Raw genomic sequence first — 16,922 nt, 5'->3', positions numbered from 1 at the left:
AAATCACGAACTCGAGTGAGCGCCGGATATCGAGCCTAGTTTTGCCCAAGGTTGTAGGCAGTAGCTTCTGCCCAACTATCGAAGCCTAAGCTAAAGCTCTAATGAGGAAGAATCGACCTCTTTGTCTGTGAATGCAAATTGGTTTATTTAGAAAATAAAGAATTCTGTTCCTTTATTGTTTTCCTTTTTTTTTTTTTTTTGTTTTCGATAGAGCCTGTTAATCAGAGCGTGATCATGGGGTCAGACTGATCAATGTAACATTTACTGATAAATTTACACGTGAATTCGTACGTGCGTGCGTGCGTGCGAGAAGGGCTGACAAGTGTAACAGAATTCGCGAGCGTGTCAAAAGGAGCATTTACACACATACTGCACCTTTCATCGCGAAATCAGTCAACCGCGAAATGTTACAAATGGAAAACGTGCTCATGTGAACCTTCTGAATATAACATTTTTACAAGGAACTTTTAAAACCTTCCTGTTAGTGAGGGTATTGTAAAGCTACATTTTTTTTTTTTATTGCTTAATTTACCTTTAAAAAACGGTACGTGTTTGCGTCACATCACCGTAGTATACATGCATTCCGGCACGCATTCAAACACGCATGCCGGCAGTTTTGGTAAAAGAATTAGAAACTCGAAAAGTGTCAAGGCAAGTTTGTCTAACCGCAAAAGTCAATATCTTTCTTATTCATGAACGGAGTGATTGAGCGTGGAACGTAGATTTATTTTAATCACGCTTTTGGGCTACGTTTCTGAATACAAATACGAAGTTTGACAAGAACAAACAAACTCGACACGGTTGATCAAGTTTCACTTGGGAAGATTGATTTAAGCAAGAGAAACGTTTCATTTTCAAAGATTTGGATACTCAGCTCTGTATGAGCATGAATTAACGTTCCAAATACACAACTGGACTAGTTAGCTGCGAGTGAATCATGAAAAGGCATCGCCTGAGAGAGTCTTTCACACTTGTGGTTATTCTTGTTTCAGTATTCCATCTTGGACAAACAGCGTTGTCTACCTGTAACAGTGGTATCAACGCTGTAATTACATCTCCGTGTAAATTTGCTCCGGGAATACATTCATACCAGAGCTTGACCATCAGTACGGAAGTTTTTTTGGAGACGACATCGTTGTCCTCGCAGCATTACTTCAACGTGTCCCAGACGTTTAATATTCAAAGTACTGCAATAATAGTCCTAGATTATAACAAAGACAGTACGAATAATCCAGGGGGCGGCGTTAGCGGGTACATCGGCAGCTCTGGTGGAAGCTTTGGAGGAAGAGCTGGTGCTGCCTCAAACACGCCCCTGTCATTGCCACAGGCAGAAACTTACGGTAACGCGTTCGCCGTTTTACAGGCCGGGAGTTGGGGTGGTGGAAACTCCCATACGCGAGCAAAGGGGGGTGGACTTTTGAGAATCTATGCTCGCAAACTTATACTCGACGGCACAGTGCAAGTGAATGGGGAACGTGCACAACAGAATTCGAATGGCGGAGGGGGAAGTGGTGGCGGTGTGTCGATAGATTGCTATGAAATCGATGGAAACGGAAAATTGCTGGCTTCTGGAGGGATGGGATCAGGAAACGGAGGAGGAGGTTCAGGAGGGAGAATTTCGGTGACGTTTTACCACGGTTCCTTCCCAGGACTGGCTAAAGCATACGGCGGAAAAACAGGTATTCTTTTACACCCTTATCGAAAGAAACCCCTCCTGAAGTATCGTTCTATAATAGGACGGACCAAGACACGACGCACTTTGTCTTCGACGTGACTGAGACAGTTTGCATAGTCTAGTTTTGTTTCTCATACTTTTTAAAAGAATTATATTTTGAGATAATGGGGGTTAGCTATTAACTGGAACAACAAACCTCGCCATCAAAAAAGATTGTAGCTTCAATTGATATTGCTAGGCGATTTTTGTTGCAAAAAGTACTAATGGTCCTTAGTGAAGCCATTGGAAATCTTGCAATTTAGCATAATTCTAAAATGTTAAAAAAAAAAATAATAATCCTCTTAAAAATGGTCCTGTAACCAGGTGATAGAAACATATTAAGAAATAAGAACGTTACTCTGGTTGATATTGTATAAAAATATGTACAATGTTTTAAAAGTCCCAACGTTTCGGTTGAACCTTCAACCTTCATCAGGGAAAAGTGAAAAAATAATTCGCAAAAAACAGGTTTCTTATAGTATGCCAAATTCGAGTCTATTATTATTAAATTCTGTCCCTCAAGGCAAGATTTAGAAATTCGTGCGGCAAATGCATGCCATCATCACGATTAAGCGGATTCCTGCAAGTGTCAATTTCCCAAGCCTCAAGAATGCATCGAATGCGCCAATATTAGCATTTGTGCGTAGGATCTTGGACGCCTCCCAAGAGCGTATTTACTAAAACATGGAACGACCTAAAACCACCTACAACCACCTAAAACCATCTACAACCACCTCATAAAAAATCTACAACCATCTACAACCACCTCAAAAACATCTACAACCACTCACAAAGAATCGAAAGGCATGATCGTGGCATAAAGGTAAGCAAATTTCCGAATTTGTTAAAAGCCAACCGGATGTCAATAGCGCTTTACCCTGTATTCCATGCTGTAAAGGGTGCTAAAATCGTGAAAAAGGGCATGGAAACGGAACGATCGTCACGAATTTCTCAAATTCCGGGAAATAGAAATAGAGTGCCGGCGCACATTTCCCGGAATTCGGGAAATTCGTTTCCAGGCCCTTTCTCACGATTTTAGTGCAGTTTACAGGATGGAATGCAGGGTAAAGCGCTATTCACATCCGGTTGGTTTTTAACAAATTCGGAAAATCGCTACCTTTATGCCACGATCATGCCATCCGGATTTTTTTGGCTAAATGGTAACCACATATTGTAGTCTCGCTTATTTTATACAATTATGGCTTGTTTAAGATAGTATTCGATTCTTTGTGAGTGGTTGTAGATGTTTTTGAGGTGGCTGTAGATGGTTGTAGATTTTTTATGAGGTGGTTGTAGATGGTTTTAGGTGGTTGTAGGTGGTTTTAGGTCGTTCCATGTTTTAGTAAATACGCTCTTGGGAGGCGTCCAAGATCCTACGCACAAATGCTAATTGGCGCATTCGACGCAATCTTGAGGCTTGGGAAATTAACACTTGCAGGAATCCGCTTAATCGTGATGATGGCATGCATTTGCCGCACGAATTTCTAAATCTTGCCTTGAGGGACAGAATTTAATAATAATAGACTCGAATAGGCCTTATCACGGTTTTCGACGCCATCTTGACGGGTAGGCAAAGCTGTCAGAAATTACAGGTTTTCCCCTATTCCCTCTAATAGACAACAAAGCAAACACAACTGGTCACTTGTTAAAAAGGGGAACTGACTGCTGCACTGGATAGACCTAGTAACGGACTGTGCCGCTTATCCCGGCATTCTGCAAGCAATGAGACCCCGTTTGCGTTTATTGAAACTAACAGAAGCCCAGACAATAATAACGTGCCTGCTGCCCGTCAGGAAAAACCCCCTTTTTAGAGGAAACCTGAACCCTCCCGAATGCAGAACCAGGCACTTAACAAATACCCCGAGGGTGAGGGGTGGAAAATCCAACAACTGTAAGATAACAAAATAAATCGAAACGACATTAATAAAAAATCTCGAAACGAGAGCAAGCTGGCAGCAACGTCAGCATAGAATGGCTCGACTCAGCAAAATCCCGCCCTTATAGTACTTGCGTCACCATAGAAACTGTCAAAAAACCGGCGAACCGTGAAAACAACGATTTGCTGCTATTCTGCGAACCGCAGCAAATAACAAGTTTTCCCCTATTCCCTCTAATAGACAACAAAGCAAACACAACTGGTCACTTGTTAAAAAGGAGAACTGACTGCTGCACTGGATAGAAATACAAAGAAAGGGAGCAGAATGTCAGTAGAATCAAATCAAATCCCAAGGGACCGGGAAACTAGTAAACGATTGTCGAGGGAATCCTCGACGTAGCCATCCTTAGCGGTCTCAGACTGCCACCTGCCATGTCGTTTCCAGCATCTATCGGGGACTTGAGCGTTAGCCGCTGAAGTTGCCCCTCCCGCTCTAAATGAATGCAAACTAATAATATCCGTAGTAGGTACAAACTTACTTAGAAGGCCAACTAGAGATTCTCGTGCACGAGTATAGCTAAGCGGTTTCACTTTCTCAATAACTTTATATCCAGACCTGACCTTAACTAAAGGCTTAAACAAATAATCTGATGTCTTGTGTGATGTATCAATGCCCGCTAAAGCCATGTATCTTTCCAAATTAAGAACAGGACAAGACACTTTTCCAGATCTGCTGATCACTACTTCATTACCTTTTCGATATTGATCGGTCTTACTCTTGGTCACTTTGACAGTTAAGTGAGTTTCACTAAAACTGATGTCTTGGATTGCAAGGGCTGCAAGCTCATTAAAACGAAAGAACCCTGCGAACAAAAGTAAGGCCATAGAAATATCCCTACGTATTGGTAGCTCCCTAGAATGCTCGTATTCGGTACAACATGCTGTAAGAGCTTCAGGAGAAATGGGTGATTTCTTTGCTACAGGTTTAGCATTTTGACGTTTAGCGCCCTCGACTACGTTTCTTACAAAAGGGCTAACCATAGGGTTAGAAACCCCAGCAATGTCGTGAACCCATTTTAAAGCGCTAAAACAAGTTTCGATCACAGAGGCAGAAACTTGAGAAGTGGACAAATAACTAAAATACAAAGCGGCATCAACAACAGTAACTGGGAAAACGATTAAATTATTGTTGCGTGCGAACTTAATCCAACGATTTAAAGAACTAGTGTAATTAACAACGGTTCCACAAGCTTTTGAAGAAAAGACTGTCTGCTTTAATGCTTCAAACAAGTGGGTGAGATGAATGCTCCCACGGCCAGATCCTGCGCGGTCTTCAAGCTCCTTCCACGGGCCTTGATCAAAGAGGTTTAAACCTGTGAGAAACAGAGAGACTGTGCATGATAAAAAACAAAGATGAGATTGAAGCCATCTCCGATGTTAATATGCTACTATGAATCTTACAACACCACCTGTGAGTGTAGTGAACGATATTCAAGGACTGGTGTTCAATTAACCACCTGTGGGTTTCTTCATAAACCACCTGCGGGTTCATTATTTTCTTGCCTCCTGTGGGCTGCAATTCGCTCCTGCCGTAGACGGCTAAGTTAAGGATTTGTTTAACCTCGAATGCAACGTTCACACAAACCTTCTGTTGACAAGCAAAAACCTCTGTCACTGCTTACTGGGCGAATAGACTGCCAGTTTATGTACAAAGCTATAAGTTTGAATTCGAGACGTTCACCATGGAACATAGAATTGTAAGTCCTTCCCCTTGTCGTGGCGGCCGAACTGAATTCTGGAACTCCAACCCAGTCCAAAACACATTTAGCTAAATGGACCCCGTCTGGACACACACAGGGCCAAAACAAAGCTCCTTTCCACAGGGGTATTATTAAAGCCCCTTGTGCTTTGCAAAGCTTAAGATGGCGCCATACCCTAATTATCTGGCTTGGTGGGGGTACCAGCCAGTTGTTTTCCCCCTGCCAATCTTGGGTAAAAGCGTCCACGCCCTCGCAGCCAGGATTCCAGAAGCGGGAATTAAATCTAAGACATTTGGCGTTATACCAAGTTGCGAACCTGTCAACTGTAAAAGGGCCCCATAAAGTGCTGATCCACCGAAAAATGTTTGGACTAATACCCCAATCGTTAACGTCTGTAAGTTTGCTGAGATAATCAGCCAACTGGTTCTGCTCCCGGGGTACCCACACCGGGACAACCACAACGTGATTTTCGGCACACAAATAGACGATGTCTTCAACCAATGATTGAAGATCAGGTTTCGTGCTCCCTCTGTCGATAACACGAACAATGTTCTGATTATCAGTATGCCATTGTACTTTATGTCCTCTAAGGCTATGTCCAATGGACAATAACATATTGTGTACAGCTTTCAGCTCTCGCCAAGTAGAGCTCTTTCCCCTTTCATTAATTTGCCATTGCCCCTGACACACCAAAGTGTGTTTTGCGGAAACTACGAAACCGCCAAAGCCCTGCTCAGATGCATCTGAATAAACCACGGAATCAAAAACATGAGGCTCGTCGAACAGCTTCTTGCCATTTAACTGGCCCACATTTTTATCCCAGAATTGTAGCTCTTCTCTAACCTTTGAAGAGCAAGGAATGATGGCATCCCACGATTGCCTAGTTTCTATCGCGAAATACATGTGTCTGGTGTACAAATAAACGAACCAATGGCTTTTGACATGGATATAATGCGACCGGTAACCTGGGCTAGGAGTTTGGCTGAAACATTGTCAATTCTATCCAGAACTGATGACAGGGATTCCTTTAATTTTGACAACCTGTTTTCAGTTACATACAAACGGTTTTCTGACATATTGAAAACGTGACCCAACCAGGTCTGGGTAAGGGATGGTTCCCAAGCACACTTATTTCCGCTGAGAACGAAGCCCAATCGGCCAAGATCTTCCTTGACTGCTTTGGCGTCAACAGTAGCGGACTCTTTGGAAGAATTGCCGCCTAAACCGTCGTCCAAAAACATGCAAATTCTCTTACCTGAACCCCTCCAATGACTTAGCAGAGGTTTCAAGAGTTTGGTGAATATGTAAGGAGCGGTGGACAGACCAAACGGTAACACGTTAAAAACGAAATAAGTCGCTTTACCCCGATAGGACCATTGGAATCCTAGGTAAGTTCGATGACTTGGAAAAATTTCAACGTGATGATAAGCACTCTTGATATCGAATGTATACAGATAATAACCCTCCCCTAGTAGATCCAGGGCTGTGGTTATGTCTTCGCATTTGAATTTATACTTAAAAGGTGGGGGTTAACATGCCGTAAATCGAGTACCAAACGTCTTTTCCCATCGTCCCGGGTTGACACAGTGAGAGGATTTACTACCCATGGCTGGCTTTCAACGACGGAAATACACTGGGTGCCTAAGAGATCATTTAAGGCCTCCTTGACGAAGTCGTTATTGTCTAAGGCAGATTTATTATTCCGCAAAACGCAAGACTCCGGAATACTGTGTAATGGTAATTTATAACCCTCTTTAATCACACTCAGAACCGCTTCAGTGGGCTCTAGCTCTTTCCAAGCTAAAATATTTGTTTTAAGCCTCCCTCGAACGCTGTCTGGACGGCATTCCCGCTCTAGAAAATCTGCCTTCTCAAAGGGTCTACTATCTATTTCAGAAAGTCCAGAAACATGCTCCGAGGCATTATTGCTCCCCGATAGGGATTCGCTATCACACAAATCAATAAAATGATTACTTAACTTCTTTCCGTCTGGTTGCGTCTGTGCAACGACCAACAAAGGACATTCAGCTCGCCAATGGCCTGGTTTACCGCAGCTGAAACATGTGCCACGTTTCTGGCCGGGACCGCCTGCAAATGGACCGATATTTCTTGTGGCACCCGCGGACTGTGAAAAACGGGATGTGTAATTCCCTGATGGGAAAGCGAACGAGCTTTGTAATGGCGAAATAGCTGTGTTTCCCACTGCTCTGGTAGACTTGAATGACCAGGAGCGAACCCTCGCAGCCTTGGAGGCGCGCGTTTCGGCAAGTTTTCTCTGAGCTTCTTTTTCGGCCTTTTTCATTTTCTTGGCGTCCTGGTCGTTATCGGCGAGTTCGTTGTCTAGGTATTCGCCGACGGTTTTCCAGCCATACTCAGATTTGTCTGCTATTAAAATGAGCTTTTGGCGTCGATCAATAAGCTCGATACCTTCATTCAGCTTGGCGATACATGCGTCCTGTTTTCCACTGTTGACGGCGTCTTTGGCTTCACTAACCACGGACTTCACCTGTTGGTTGTGTTTGAATTGTTGTTCGTGCCCTTTCTTTTTGAATGTACGTGATTCCGTAAGGCGGATCTTTTTTTAATTCACTCATTTGGGTGTTGGAGGACTCTTCCAGCTGTCTTTTCATTGAGTCTAGTTTGTTGTCGATGATTGAAGAGAGCTTTTCAAGCATGCTAGACTGCTGCCGGTCAAGTTCGGCTTGAAAGGCTGGATCCATCTGTTTGGAATTCTGGAAAAAAGATGCGTCCTAAATACAGGATCTGAAGACAAATTGAACCTTAAGACTTGAGTACTGTGAACTGGGCTAACGAGAAAACTTGATTTGAAAATAAAAATCTCGAAACGAGAGCAAGCTGGCAGCAACGTCAGCATAGAATGGCTCGACTCAGCAAAATCCCGCCCTTATAGTACTTGCGTCACCATAGAAACTGTCAAAAAACCGGCGAACCGTGAAAACAACGATTTGCTGCTATTCTGCGAACCGCAGCAAATAACAATGTTTGTATGGGAATCCGACAGCAAATAACTTCTTCCAAAATGGAATTTTTCACAATTTCTGAATCGCAACGTTAAAATACAAGGTAGAAGATTGTATTCAGCAAGTTTGAAGGATGTAGCTTTCCTATAGGTCGCTGAGCTAATTTTTTTTAATTTTCCAAACATTTGTCTTAAATTTTTTTTCCCGCGAACCGCGGCTAGACGTTTGTCTACCCAGCCAAATTTACAGACAAATATGTGGAAAATTCAAAAAATTAACTGAGCGTCTTCTAGCTAAGCCACATCCTTCAAACTTCGTGAATACAATCTTCTACCTAGTATTTTAACGTTACGATTCAGAAATTGTGAAAAATTTAATTTTGAAAGAAGTTATTTGCAATCGGATTCCCATACAAACACTGTAATTTCTGACCGCTTTGCCTACCCGTCAAGATGGCGTCGAAAACCGTGATAAGGCCTATTTGGCATACTATAAGAAACCTGTTTTTTGCGAATTATTTTTTTACTTTCCCCTGATGAAGGTTGAAGGTTCAACCGAAACGTTGGGACTTTTAAAACATTGTACATATTTTTATACAATTTCAACCAGAGTAACGTTCTTATTTCTTAATATGTTAATTAATCCTCTTTTCGGAGCATAACGACTCGCCCATGGGAAGCTAAAGCAGGAAGTTTGATTGATGTCATAAACATGTAAAGATAAATTACATTGGAAATCGCACGCGCTTATAAGCAACTATACGAATAATTCTCTCAGAAAATATCCCCTTTGAGTTATAATTCTCTCATGTTCTACCTCTGCTGAGGCAAAGGGATCTTCAAGGATAAAATGGATAAGTTGCACCGCACGGTTATTATATCAAACCGTCACAGTGGATTATCACGCAATAATTTTTTGATTGCACTCACGTGATAAGACGGCCAATTTCGCTATTGTTCTTTCCGCCAACATGGCCGCCGTGAAGTCAGGTGCAATGTCCTGCCTCGTCTTCAAAGCGAGTCTAAGTGCGAAGGTTTTGTAATGGTAATTAGTTCTACTTTACATATGAATGAAAACTAATTTTCATAACTTGAAAAACTTCGCACTTAGACTCGCTTTTAAGATGAGGCAGGCTTGAACTCGGAAATGGCCTATTGCACTGATGTCGTAATCACAAAATTGCAGTAAGATGAGCAAGCCTGAACACATCCTGCGTAAACGGGACATGTGAACCAATACAACCCGGTTATACCAACAAAAATCCTGGATAATGTGTAGTTTATGTTTTCACAAAATATTTAGTCTCTCTGTAAACAAAAATGTATCATATCTGATTTTCCCCTTTGAAGGGTGCTGCAAACCATTACACTCTGCGCCTCAAATATATTCGCTACAGAAATTGACCAATATCAATTTTTAAACTGGAGGGGTATATCTGTGCATTCGTCATAATGATTCCGCTGAAATTCCGACCTCCCCTTCCTCGTCTTCAAATTAAAGTGACAAAAGCATGTGTTGCATATGCAAGTACAATACTTACTCAAGCGTAAAGCGAAAACACATTATGCACAAAAAGTGTTTGGATACTGCGACGTTGTTATCAGTCAGTGCAATAAAATGTATTATTTGCCACATGGCTCGGTTTCCTCTGTTTTCTCAGGGGGTTATATTGAGTTATCTCCCCGCAGTTATTCCCCTCAAAACATCCACAGTGCAAATTACAACACACTATACTTAAATAATCAACTCAGACCATGACAATTTTGTCTTCGCAATTTTTCACTAACATGGATGTAATTTCAATTCAATTCAATCAATCAATCAATTTATTTGTTTATTAGCATTACAATATCATCATAGTCCTAGGCGACCCGCAATTAGCGAAGCTATTCTAGGCAGGCCACCTTTCTTAAGCAAGTCCTGTCTCTGTTCTTGAACATATTATTATTAAATAAAAATCCCAAAATACTTGTAAAATAAGAAATCAGTTAATTAGTTAATTAAATACACAGTTATCAAGATACAAAGCTGAAATATGACCAATTACAATTTAAAATGATTAGACTTGAGTTTAAATTTAGATTTATCAAAAAGTTACTTTAACTTTAACTAGCGGACGAGAGATGTTTGCAAATTTCCGTGCAGCGTAAATTTAAGTCCATGGAGACTACATATATTTGTTTCTTTACAAATCTTCATCAAGCTGTTTTGCCGTCATCTCAAACAACAGTGCATTTTCTAAAAAAACCTCACCAATGTGTAAAATAAGCATTTTATCTGCCTTTTACTCGAGGATATCAGATTTATCCACCTCTGGTTGCGCCCTCGGGCGGAACCAGAGGTGAATAAATCTGGTATCCCCTCGTTTCAGGCCGATAACCCTTACTTACTTTCACATGGCTCGTTTTCCTTTGTTCTTCGAGGCTGATTATATAGAATAAACCCCGCTAATTAACAACTGTCTGAAAAGCTGGGGGGCGGCTTTGATTGTAACAGGGGAGTGCGGGGCTGATATTTTAATAACCCCCTAGGGGATTATTAAAGTTGAAAATCCCCTAGGTGAATATTACAGTAATATTCCCCTTGCACACACCCACATGCCTTCCATTTCACGCACTGACAAACAAAACAACGACTTTACTTCGTCATCCACGACTATGATATCCCTCTTCGACGGTTTCTTCTTGTTTGCTTTAGTCCCTTTTTCAACACTGCCGATTGAGACTTCTTGATGCTCGTCCGAGTGGTCAAAGCTGAACAACCCTTCTGTCGCCTCCTCAACATTAAACTGAGCGTTTTCGTGGTCCACTTGCCGATTGTTCGAAGATACAAATTTCTCTCATCCGTCGGCTTCCATTGATACCAGCCTCGTAGCTGAAGGAACTACCGACTAAATAATGAAAGTGCCTTGCATGATGCGCTATCACTAAAAATTTGAACCCGATATTCCAAATAATCTCTTAGCAAAAATACTTTGAAAATTCGAATTTTGCCAAAGAATGTTTGGTATTATTAGCGCCTTTGCCTCCAAAGAATTTATCAGTTTTTTTATGGGCGAATAACTGGCTTGTTTTCAAGGTTAAAAAGGCTTAAAAGTGGAGCACGATTCAACTAAGTTTTACAAGTTCTTTTACCTTTGAAGTCAACTTGTAAATACTAGTAGCATGATGCCTTCTTTACCAGCCACAACACTCATTATCGCTTCTGCATCCCGGCGAATCTACACAGATCGTAACAATGACGAGAAGTCCTGCAATGGCGAAATGTGCCATTGCTGTGACGTACAGAATAATTCACAGAAGTAGATCCGGTAAAAATAGTAATGCTAATATATTTTTGCCCTACAAAATGTATTAGCAAGTACAACAAGAAAATATACTGCAAAGGTTGGTCAAGACAACGTGAACATAGGCGTTGTTGCAATATTTCGGCTGGCCAACACCAGCCTTCTTCAGGTTTATTGAATGGATAAATGCTTGTTACAATATCTTTATATTTACCGGAAATGACATAAAAAGGCTACGTGATGTGTTATAAAAACGGAAATGCATAAAAAAGGGGAGAGAGAATAATACATGATAACAAGATGAAAAAAACAAAAGAAAATTAAAAGGTAGCTAAACTAAATTACATTTCATCTCTTCTGTTAAGGCCTGCCGGCTCCAGTGTTTTTCCTCTGTGTATGAGGAATGCCTCACCAGCCTTTCTGATGGAGTCACGACTAGTGTGCAGTTGTTCGAGCGGTATAAGGATCATGTGATCCTCCGCGTGACCACTGGTCAGGAAGTGTCGTGAAACCGCAGTGGGGGTATAACTACAAAAGGGGTTTATAATAGGTCGCCTATGTTCATTAAAGCGGTCTTTAAGACGACGTTTGGTCTCTCCGATGTACTGAAGATTACATTTAGTGCACTGAATCATGTAAATTACATTAGGGGTTTCACAAGTAATATGTTATTTGATTTTAAAGGTTTGTCCAGTACTATAAAAAGTATATTGATTACTCCCATCCTCAATAAAAGGACAGGCGGTGCAACTAGTTTTATTGCACCGAAACGAGCCGGATGGAGACCCAGATTGGTCGGTGTTAGTAGGTTCCGGCAATTTAGCTCTAACTAGAATGTCACTAATGTTTTTACAACGCCGGTAGGCTACTAAAGGGAGATTAGTAAAAACATTTTTACAGCGACCAGATGAATAAAGCACGTCAGAGTGTTTGTGAATTATACGGGATATGTTAGGTAAAGCGGGGTTATAGGTAATGACGAATGGAACAGTATCTGTCTGTTGTTTAGGTTTGGGTTTAAGAGCGTCGTTCCGGGAAATGTCAGAAGCACGTCGTATCTGGGTTTTAAGGAAATTAAGTTCGTACGCTCGATTGACGAGGTAGTCCATAAGTTCCTTACAGCGTTGTTTGTAAGTGTCATTGTCGGAGCATATGCGTCGAAGGCGAAGTGCAAGGCTATATGGAATAGAACGTTTAGTGTGGGTGGGGTGGCATGAGGAGATAAGTAAATATTGAAGTTTGTCAGTGGGTTTAGTGTAAAGGTCGGTTTCTATGAGACCATCCTTGAGTGAGACCATCAGATCAAGGAATGAAATATTTCGAACAAGTTCAAATTCGAACAGGACGACGCGCTCACTAACGCACTGTATCTACCTCATACATGGCTCAGATTTCTGGACGATATTTTCGTTATTTGGACTGAAGGTTTAGATAAACTGAAAGTATTTCTCGATTATCTTAATAACCTTTATCTCACCATTAAATTCACTTGTTCGCATTCCCTTACAAATATTTCTTTCCTTGATGTGATGGTCTCACTCAAGGATGGTCTCATAGAAACCGACCTTTACACTAAACCCACTGACAAACATCAATATTTACTTATCTCCTCATGCCACCCCACCCACACCAAGAGAAAATGAGGGGACAGAGAGGGAGGCTCCCGGTCCAGCGTTTATTTTTAGACGAGCGGAAGTCTGTCTTCTGAGACGTCCGCATGCAGACCCACCTCGGTCTGATGTTTGAATGAATATAAATATTCATCAGCCTTCCACGTGCGCCGCCATTTTCTCTTTTCACTAAGAACCTGAGAGCAAGGCAAGATTGCATGCGGTCGTCTCGGAAGACAGACTTCCGCTAGAACAAAGACTTCCGCTCGTCTAAAAATAACTTTCGTGGACATGACATATCCCGGCCAACGCCCTGAGCCTCCCTCTCTGTCCCCTCATTTTCTCTTGCCCACACTAAACGTTCCATTCCATATAGCCTTGCACTTCGCCTTCGACGCATATGCTCCGACAATGACACTTACAAACAACGCTGTAAGGAACTTATGGACTACCTCGTCAATCGAGGTTACGAACTTAATTTCCTTAAAACCCAGATACGACGTGCTTCTGACATTTCCCGGAACGACGCTCTTAAACCCAAACCTAAACAACAGACAGATACTGTTCCATTCGTCATTACCTATAACCCCGGTTTACCTAACATATCCCGTATAATTCACAAACACTCTAACGTGCTTTATTCATCTCATCATCATCAGTCCTTTTTGCGCCATGGGACGCATAAGGCCTCTACAGTCTCTCTCCAGCGGGAGCGGTCTTGTGCCACCTTTCGAATCTCACTCCAGGTCAGGTGCATGGACTTGAGTTCTTTCTCCGCTGACCTTCGCCAAGTTATTCTTGGCCTTCCCCGTTGTCTTTTCCCCTCTGGTGTCCCGAACAAACTTTCTTTAGCAACATCGCCAGAGTCCTTTCTTAATACATGCCCAATCCATGTCCATTTCCTGCGGGTTATGTCCACCATAATGTCCTCTTGTTTACAGATGTTTCGCACTTCCAGGTTGGATACCTTTTGTGGCCACCTTATGCCTAGTATAATGCGCAGGCAGTTATGGATAAAGACCCTCAACTTTTTAACTATTTCCTGAATCGTTTTCCAGCTTTCAGAGCCATAAAGAAGCACTGTCTTTACGTTTGAATTAAAGAGTCTTAGTTTGGTCTTAAGAGAAATCCTTTTAGAACTCCAAATTGGTTTCAGCGATGTAAATGCCTGCCTGGCTTTACCAATACGTGTTTTCACATCTGCATCAGCGCCGCCCTGCACATCAATCATGCTGCCAAGGTAAGAGAACTGGTCGATTTTCTCTACCTCATGCCCGTCAATTCTGATTTGGCAGTTCCTTTTACATCCAGTGCTCATCCATTTGGTCTTTTTTGTATTGATCTTAAGTCCAACTTTACGCGCATTATTGTTTAATCTTGCTGTTTTCTCGCTTAGGAGAGATCCAGAGCTGGATAAAAGGCAGATGTCATCCGCGTAGTCCAGGTCTTCCAATACAGTTGTCAATTTCCATCTAATCCCAGTACGTTGGTGACTTGTTGTTTCTTTCATCACCCAGTCTAGGGCAATCAAAAACAATAGAGGGGACAGCATGCATCCTTGCTTAACCCCGGTTTCCACGGCAAACCATGATGTAAGATTGCCTTCATGGAGAACGCTACATGTGAAATCTCTGTACAAAGCTTGTATCATTCTGATGATCTTTAAATTTTGTGGGATGCCATAAAGCCCTAAGAGTTTCCATAGGGTGTCCCGATGCACACTGTCGAAAGCTTTTTCGAAGTCAATGAAATTCAGGTGCAGGGATGCCTGCCATTCCATGCATTGTTCTATTATATTCCTCAAAGTGAAAATCTGTTCGGTACACGACCTTCCTTTACGAAAGCCGGCCTGCTCCTTCCGTAACTGCTTGTCCATAGCCTGCTGAATTTTTGTCAGGATGATTCTGGTAAACACCTTAGACACCACCGATAGAAGCGTAATTCCCCTCCAGTTGTTACATTCTGTGGCATCGCCTTTCTTAGGAATTTTAACGATGAGGCCTTTGTGCCAGTCACCCGGAAGCTGTTCTCCTTGCCATATGTGCTCAAACAAGATGAAGAGTACTTCTGTGGCTGTTTCAATGTCTGCTTTTAGCAATTCTGCCGGTATGTCATCATAACCAGGGGCTTTGTTGTTCTTCAACAGCTAGATTGCCTGGCGAACTTCATTTCTAGTAATTCATCTTGTCGCTGTAAAAATGTTTTTACTAATCTCCCTTTAGTAGCCTACCGGCGTTGTAAAAACATTAGTGACATTCTAGTTTGAGCTAAATTGCCGGAACCTACTAACACCGACCAATCTGGGTCTCCATCCGGCTCGTTTCGGTGCAATAAAACTAGTTGCACCGCCTGTCCTTTTATTGAGGATGGCAGTAATCAATATACTTTTTATAGTACTGGACAAACCTTTAAAATCAAATAACATATTACTTGTGAAACCCCTAATGTAATTTACATGATTCAGTGCACTAAATGTAATCTTCAGTACATCGGAGAGACCAAACGTCGTCTTAAAGACCGCTTTAATGAACATAGGCGACCTATTATAAACCCCTTTTGTAGTTATAGCCCCACTGCGGTTTCACGACACTTCCTGACCAGTGGTCACGCGAAGGATCACATGATCCTTATACCGCTCGAACAACTGCACACTAGTCGTGACTCCATCAGAAAGGCTGGTGAGGCATTCCTCATACACAGAGGAAAAACACTGGAGCCCGCAGGCCTTAACAGAAGAGATGAAATGTAATTTAGTTTAGCTACCTTTTAATTTTCTTTTGTTTTTTTCATCTTGTTATCATGTATTATTCTCTCTCCTCTTTTTTATGCATTTCCGTTTTTATAACACATCACGTAGCCTTTTTATGTCATTTCCGGTAAAATAGTCTGACGTGTTTTTACTTTAACCTTTTAACATTTTGCACAATCTAAAAACTCAATACTGCGCGCAAAACCGCCTACGCATTTCTCCTGAACGCATGGCCTCTTTTTGTAAACGTTTTCACTTCGTTGACATTTTCTTAGAACAACGCAACCAAGGAATGCACCCGTAATTCATTAGTGGCAATGCCGTATGCCTATAAGTTGACAAAATAGGTCACAACCAATGAGATTTTCTTTAATATCCTTAACTCTACGCACAAATTCGTTGACAGATGAATTTCAAATGGATTTTCTATGCTAAATTGTGGTCTATATATCAGTCAACGTGTTTAAACATTCACGCACACACACTGTTAACAGTGTGCTATAAACTTGAACTTGAACTTGAACTTGAATTTGTGGTTTTCTTGAGTACATGTCAACGTCCGTAGTCGGGTATGACGTCACGTGCAAACGACCTATGAGGCGTGTTCACCCACCTGACCAGCAGGCATATTGGATTACTGAAAAAAAGGAAAAGTCTTTTGCATAAAAATAAAGCTCAATTCCCGGAGGATTAGTTTGGTACACCATCACGGCCGCCATTTCTTTGTTTTGGAACACCAACATGGCCGCCGTGACGTCATGTGAAAACGCTCTATTCTCTATTTTCGAATTCCCCATAATACACTTTGTTTGCCCCCCAAATTTTGCATAAACCATTGTTTTCAAATGCTCTTGGGAATATGCAGTGTTCCCAATAGCATTTGAAAACAATAGTTTATGCAAAATTTGGGGGGCAAACATAGTGTATTATGGGGAATTCGAAAATA

The 16,922-nt window shown here is 41.7% G+C and overlaps 1 protein-coding gene across 1 annotated transcript in view; it reads left to right on the top strand.

The window, feature by feature from the left end:
- Positions 1-724: 724 nt before the first annotated feature.
- Positions 725-16,922, top strand: part of LOC137971442 (uncharacterized) — a 174,297-nt gene continuing 158,099 nt past the window's right edge. Inside the window, 1 exon segment of the mRNA XM_068818269.1 lies at positions 725-1,679. Coding sequence (XP_068674370.1) covers positions 938-1,679 — 742 coding nt within the window. The 5' untranslated portion in view covers positions 725-937.

The sequence above is a fragment of the Montipora foliosa genome, chromosome 9 (assembly GCF_036669935.1).
Source record: "Montipora foliosa isolate CH-2021 chromosome 9, ASM3666993v2, whole genome shotgun sequence".
Lineage (NCBI taxonomy): Eukaryota > Metazoa > Cnidaria > Anthozoa > Scleractinia > Acroporidae > Montipora > Montipora foliosa.
This window is presented reverse-complemented; position numbering and strand designations above follow the sequence as displayed.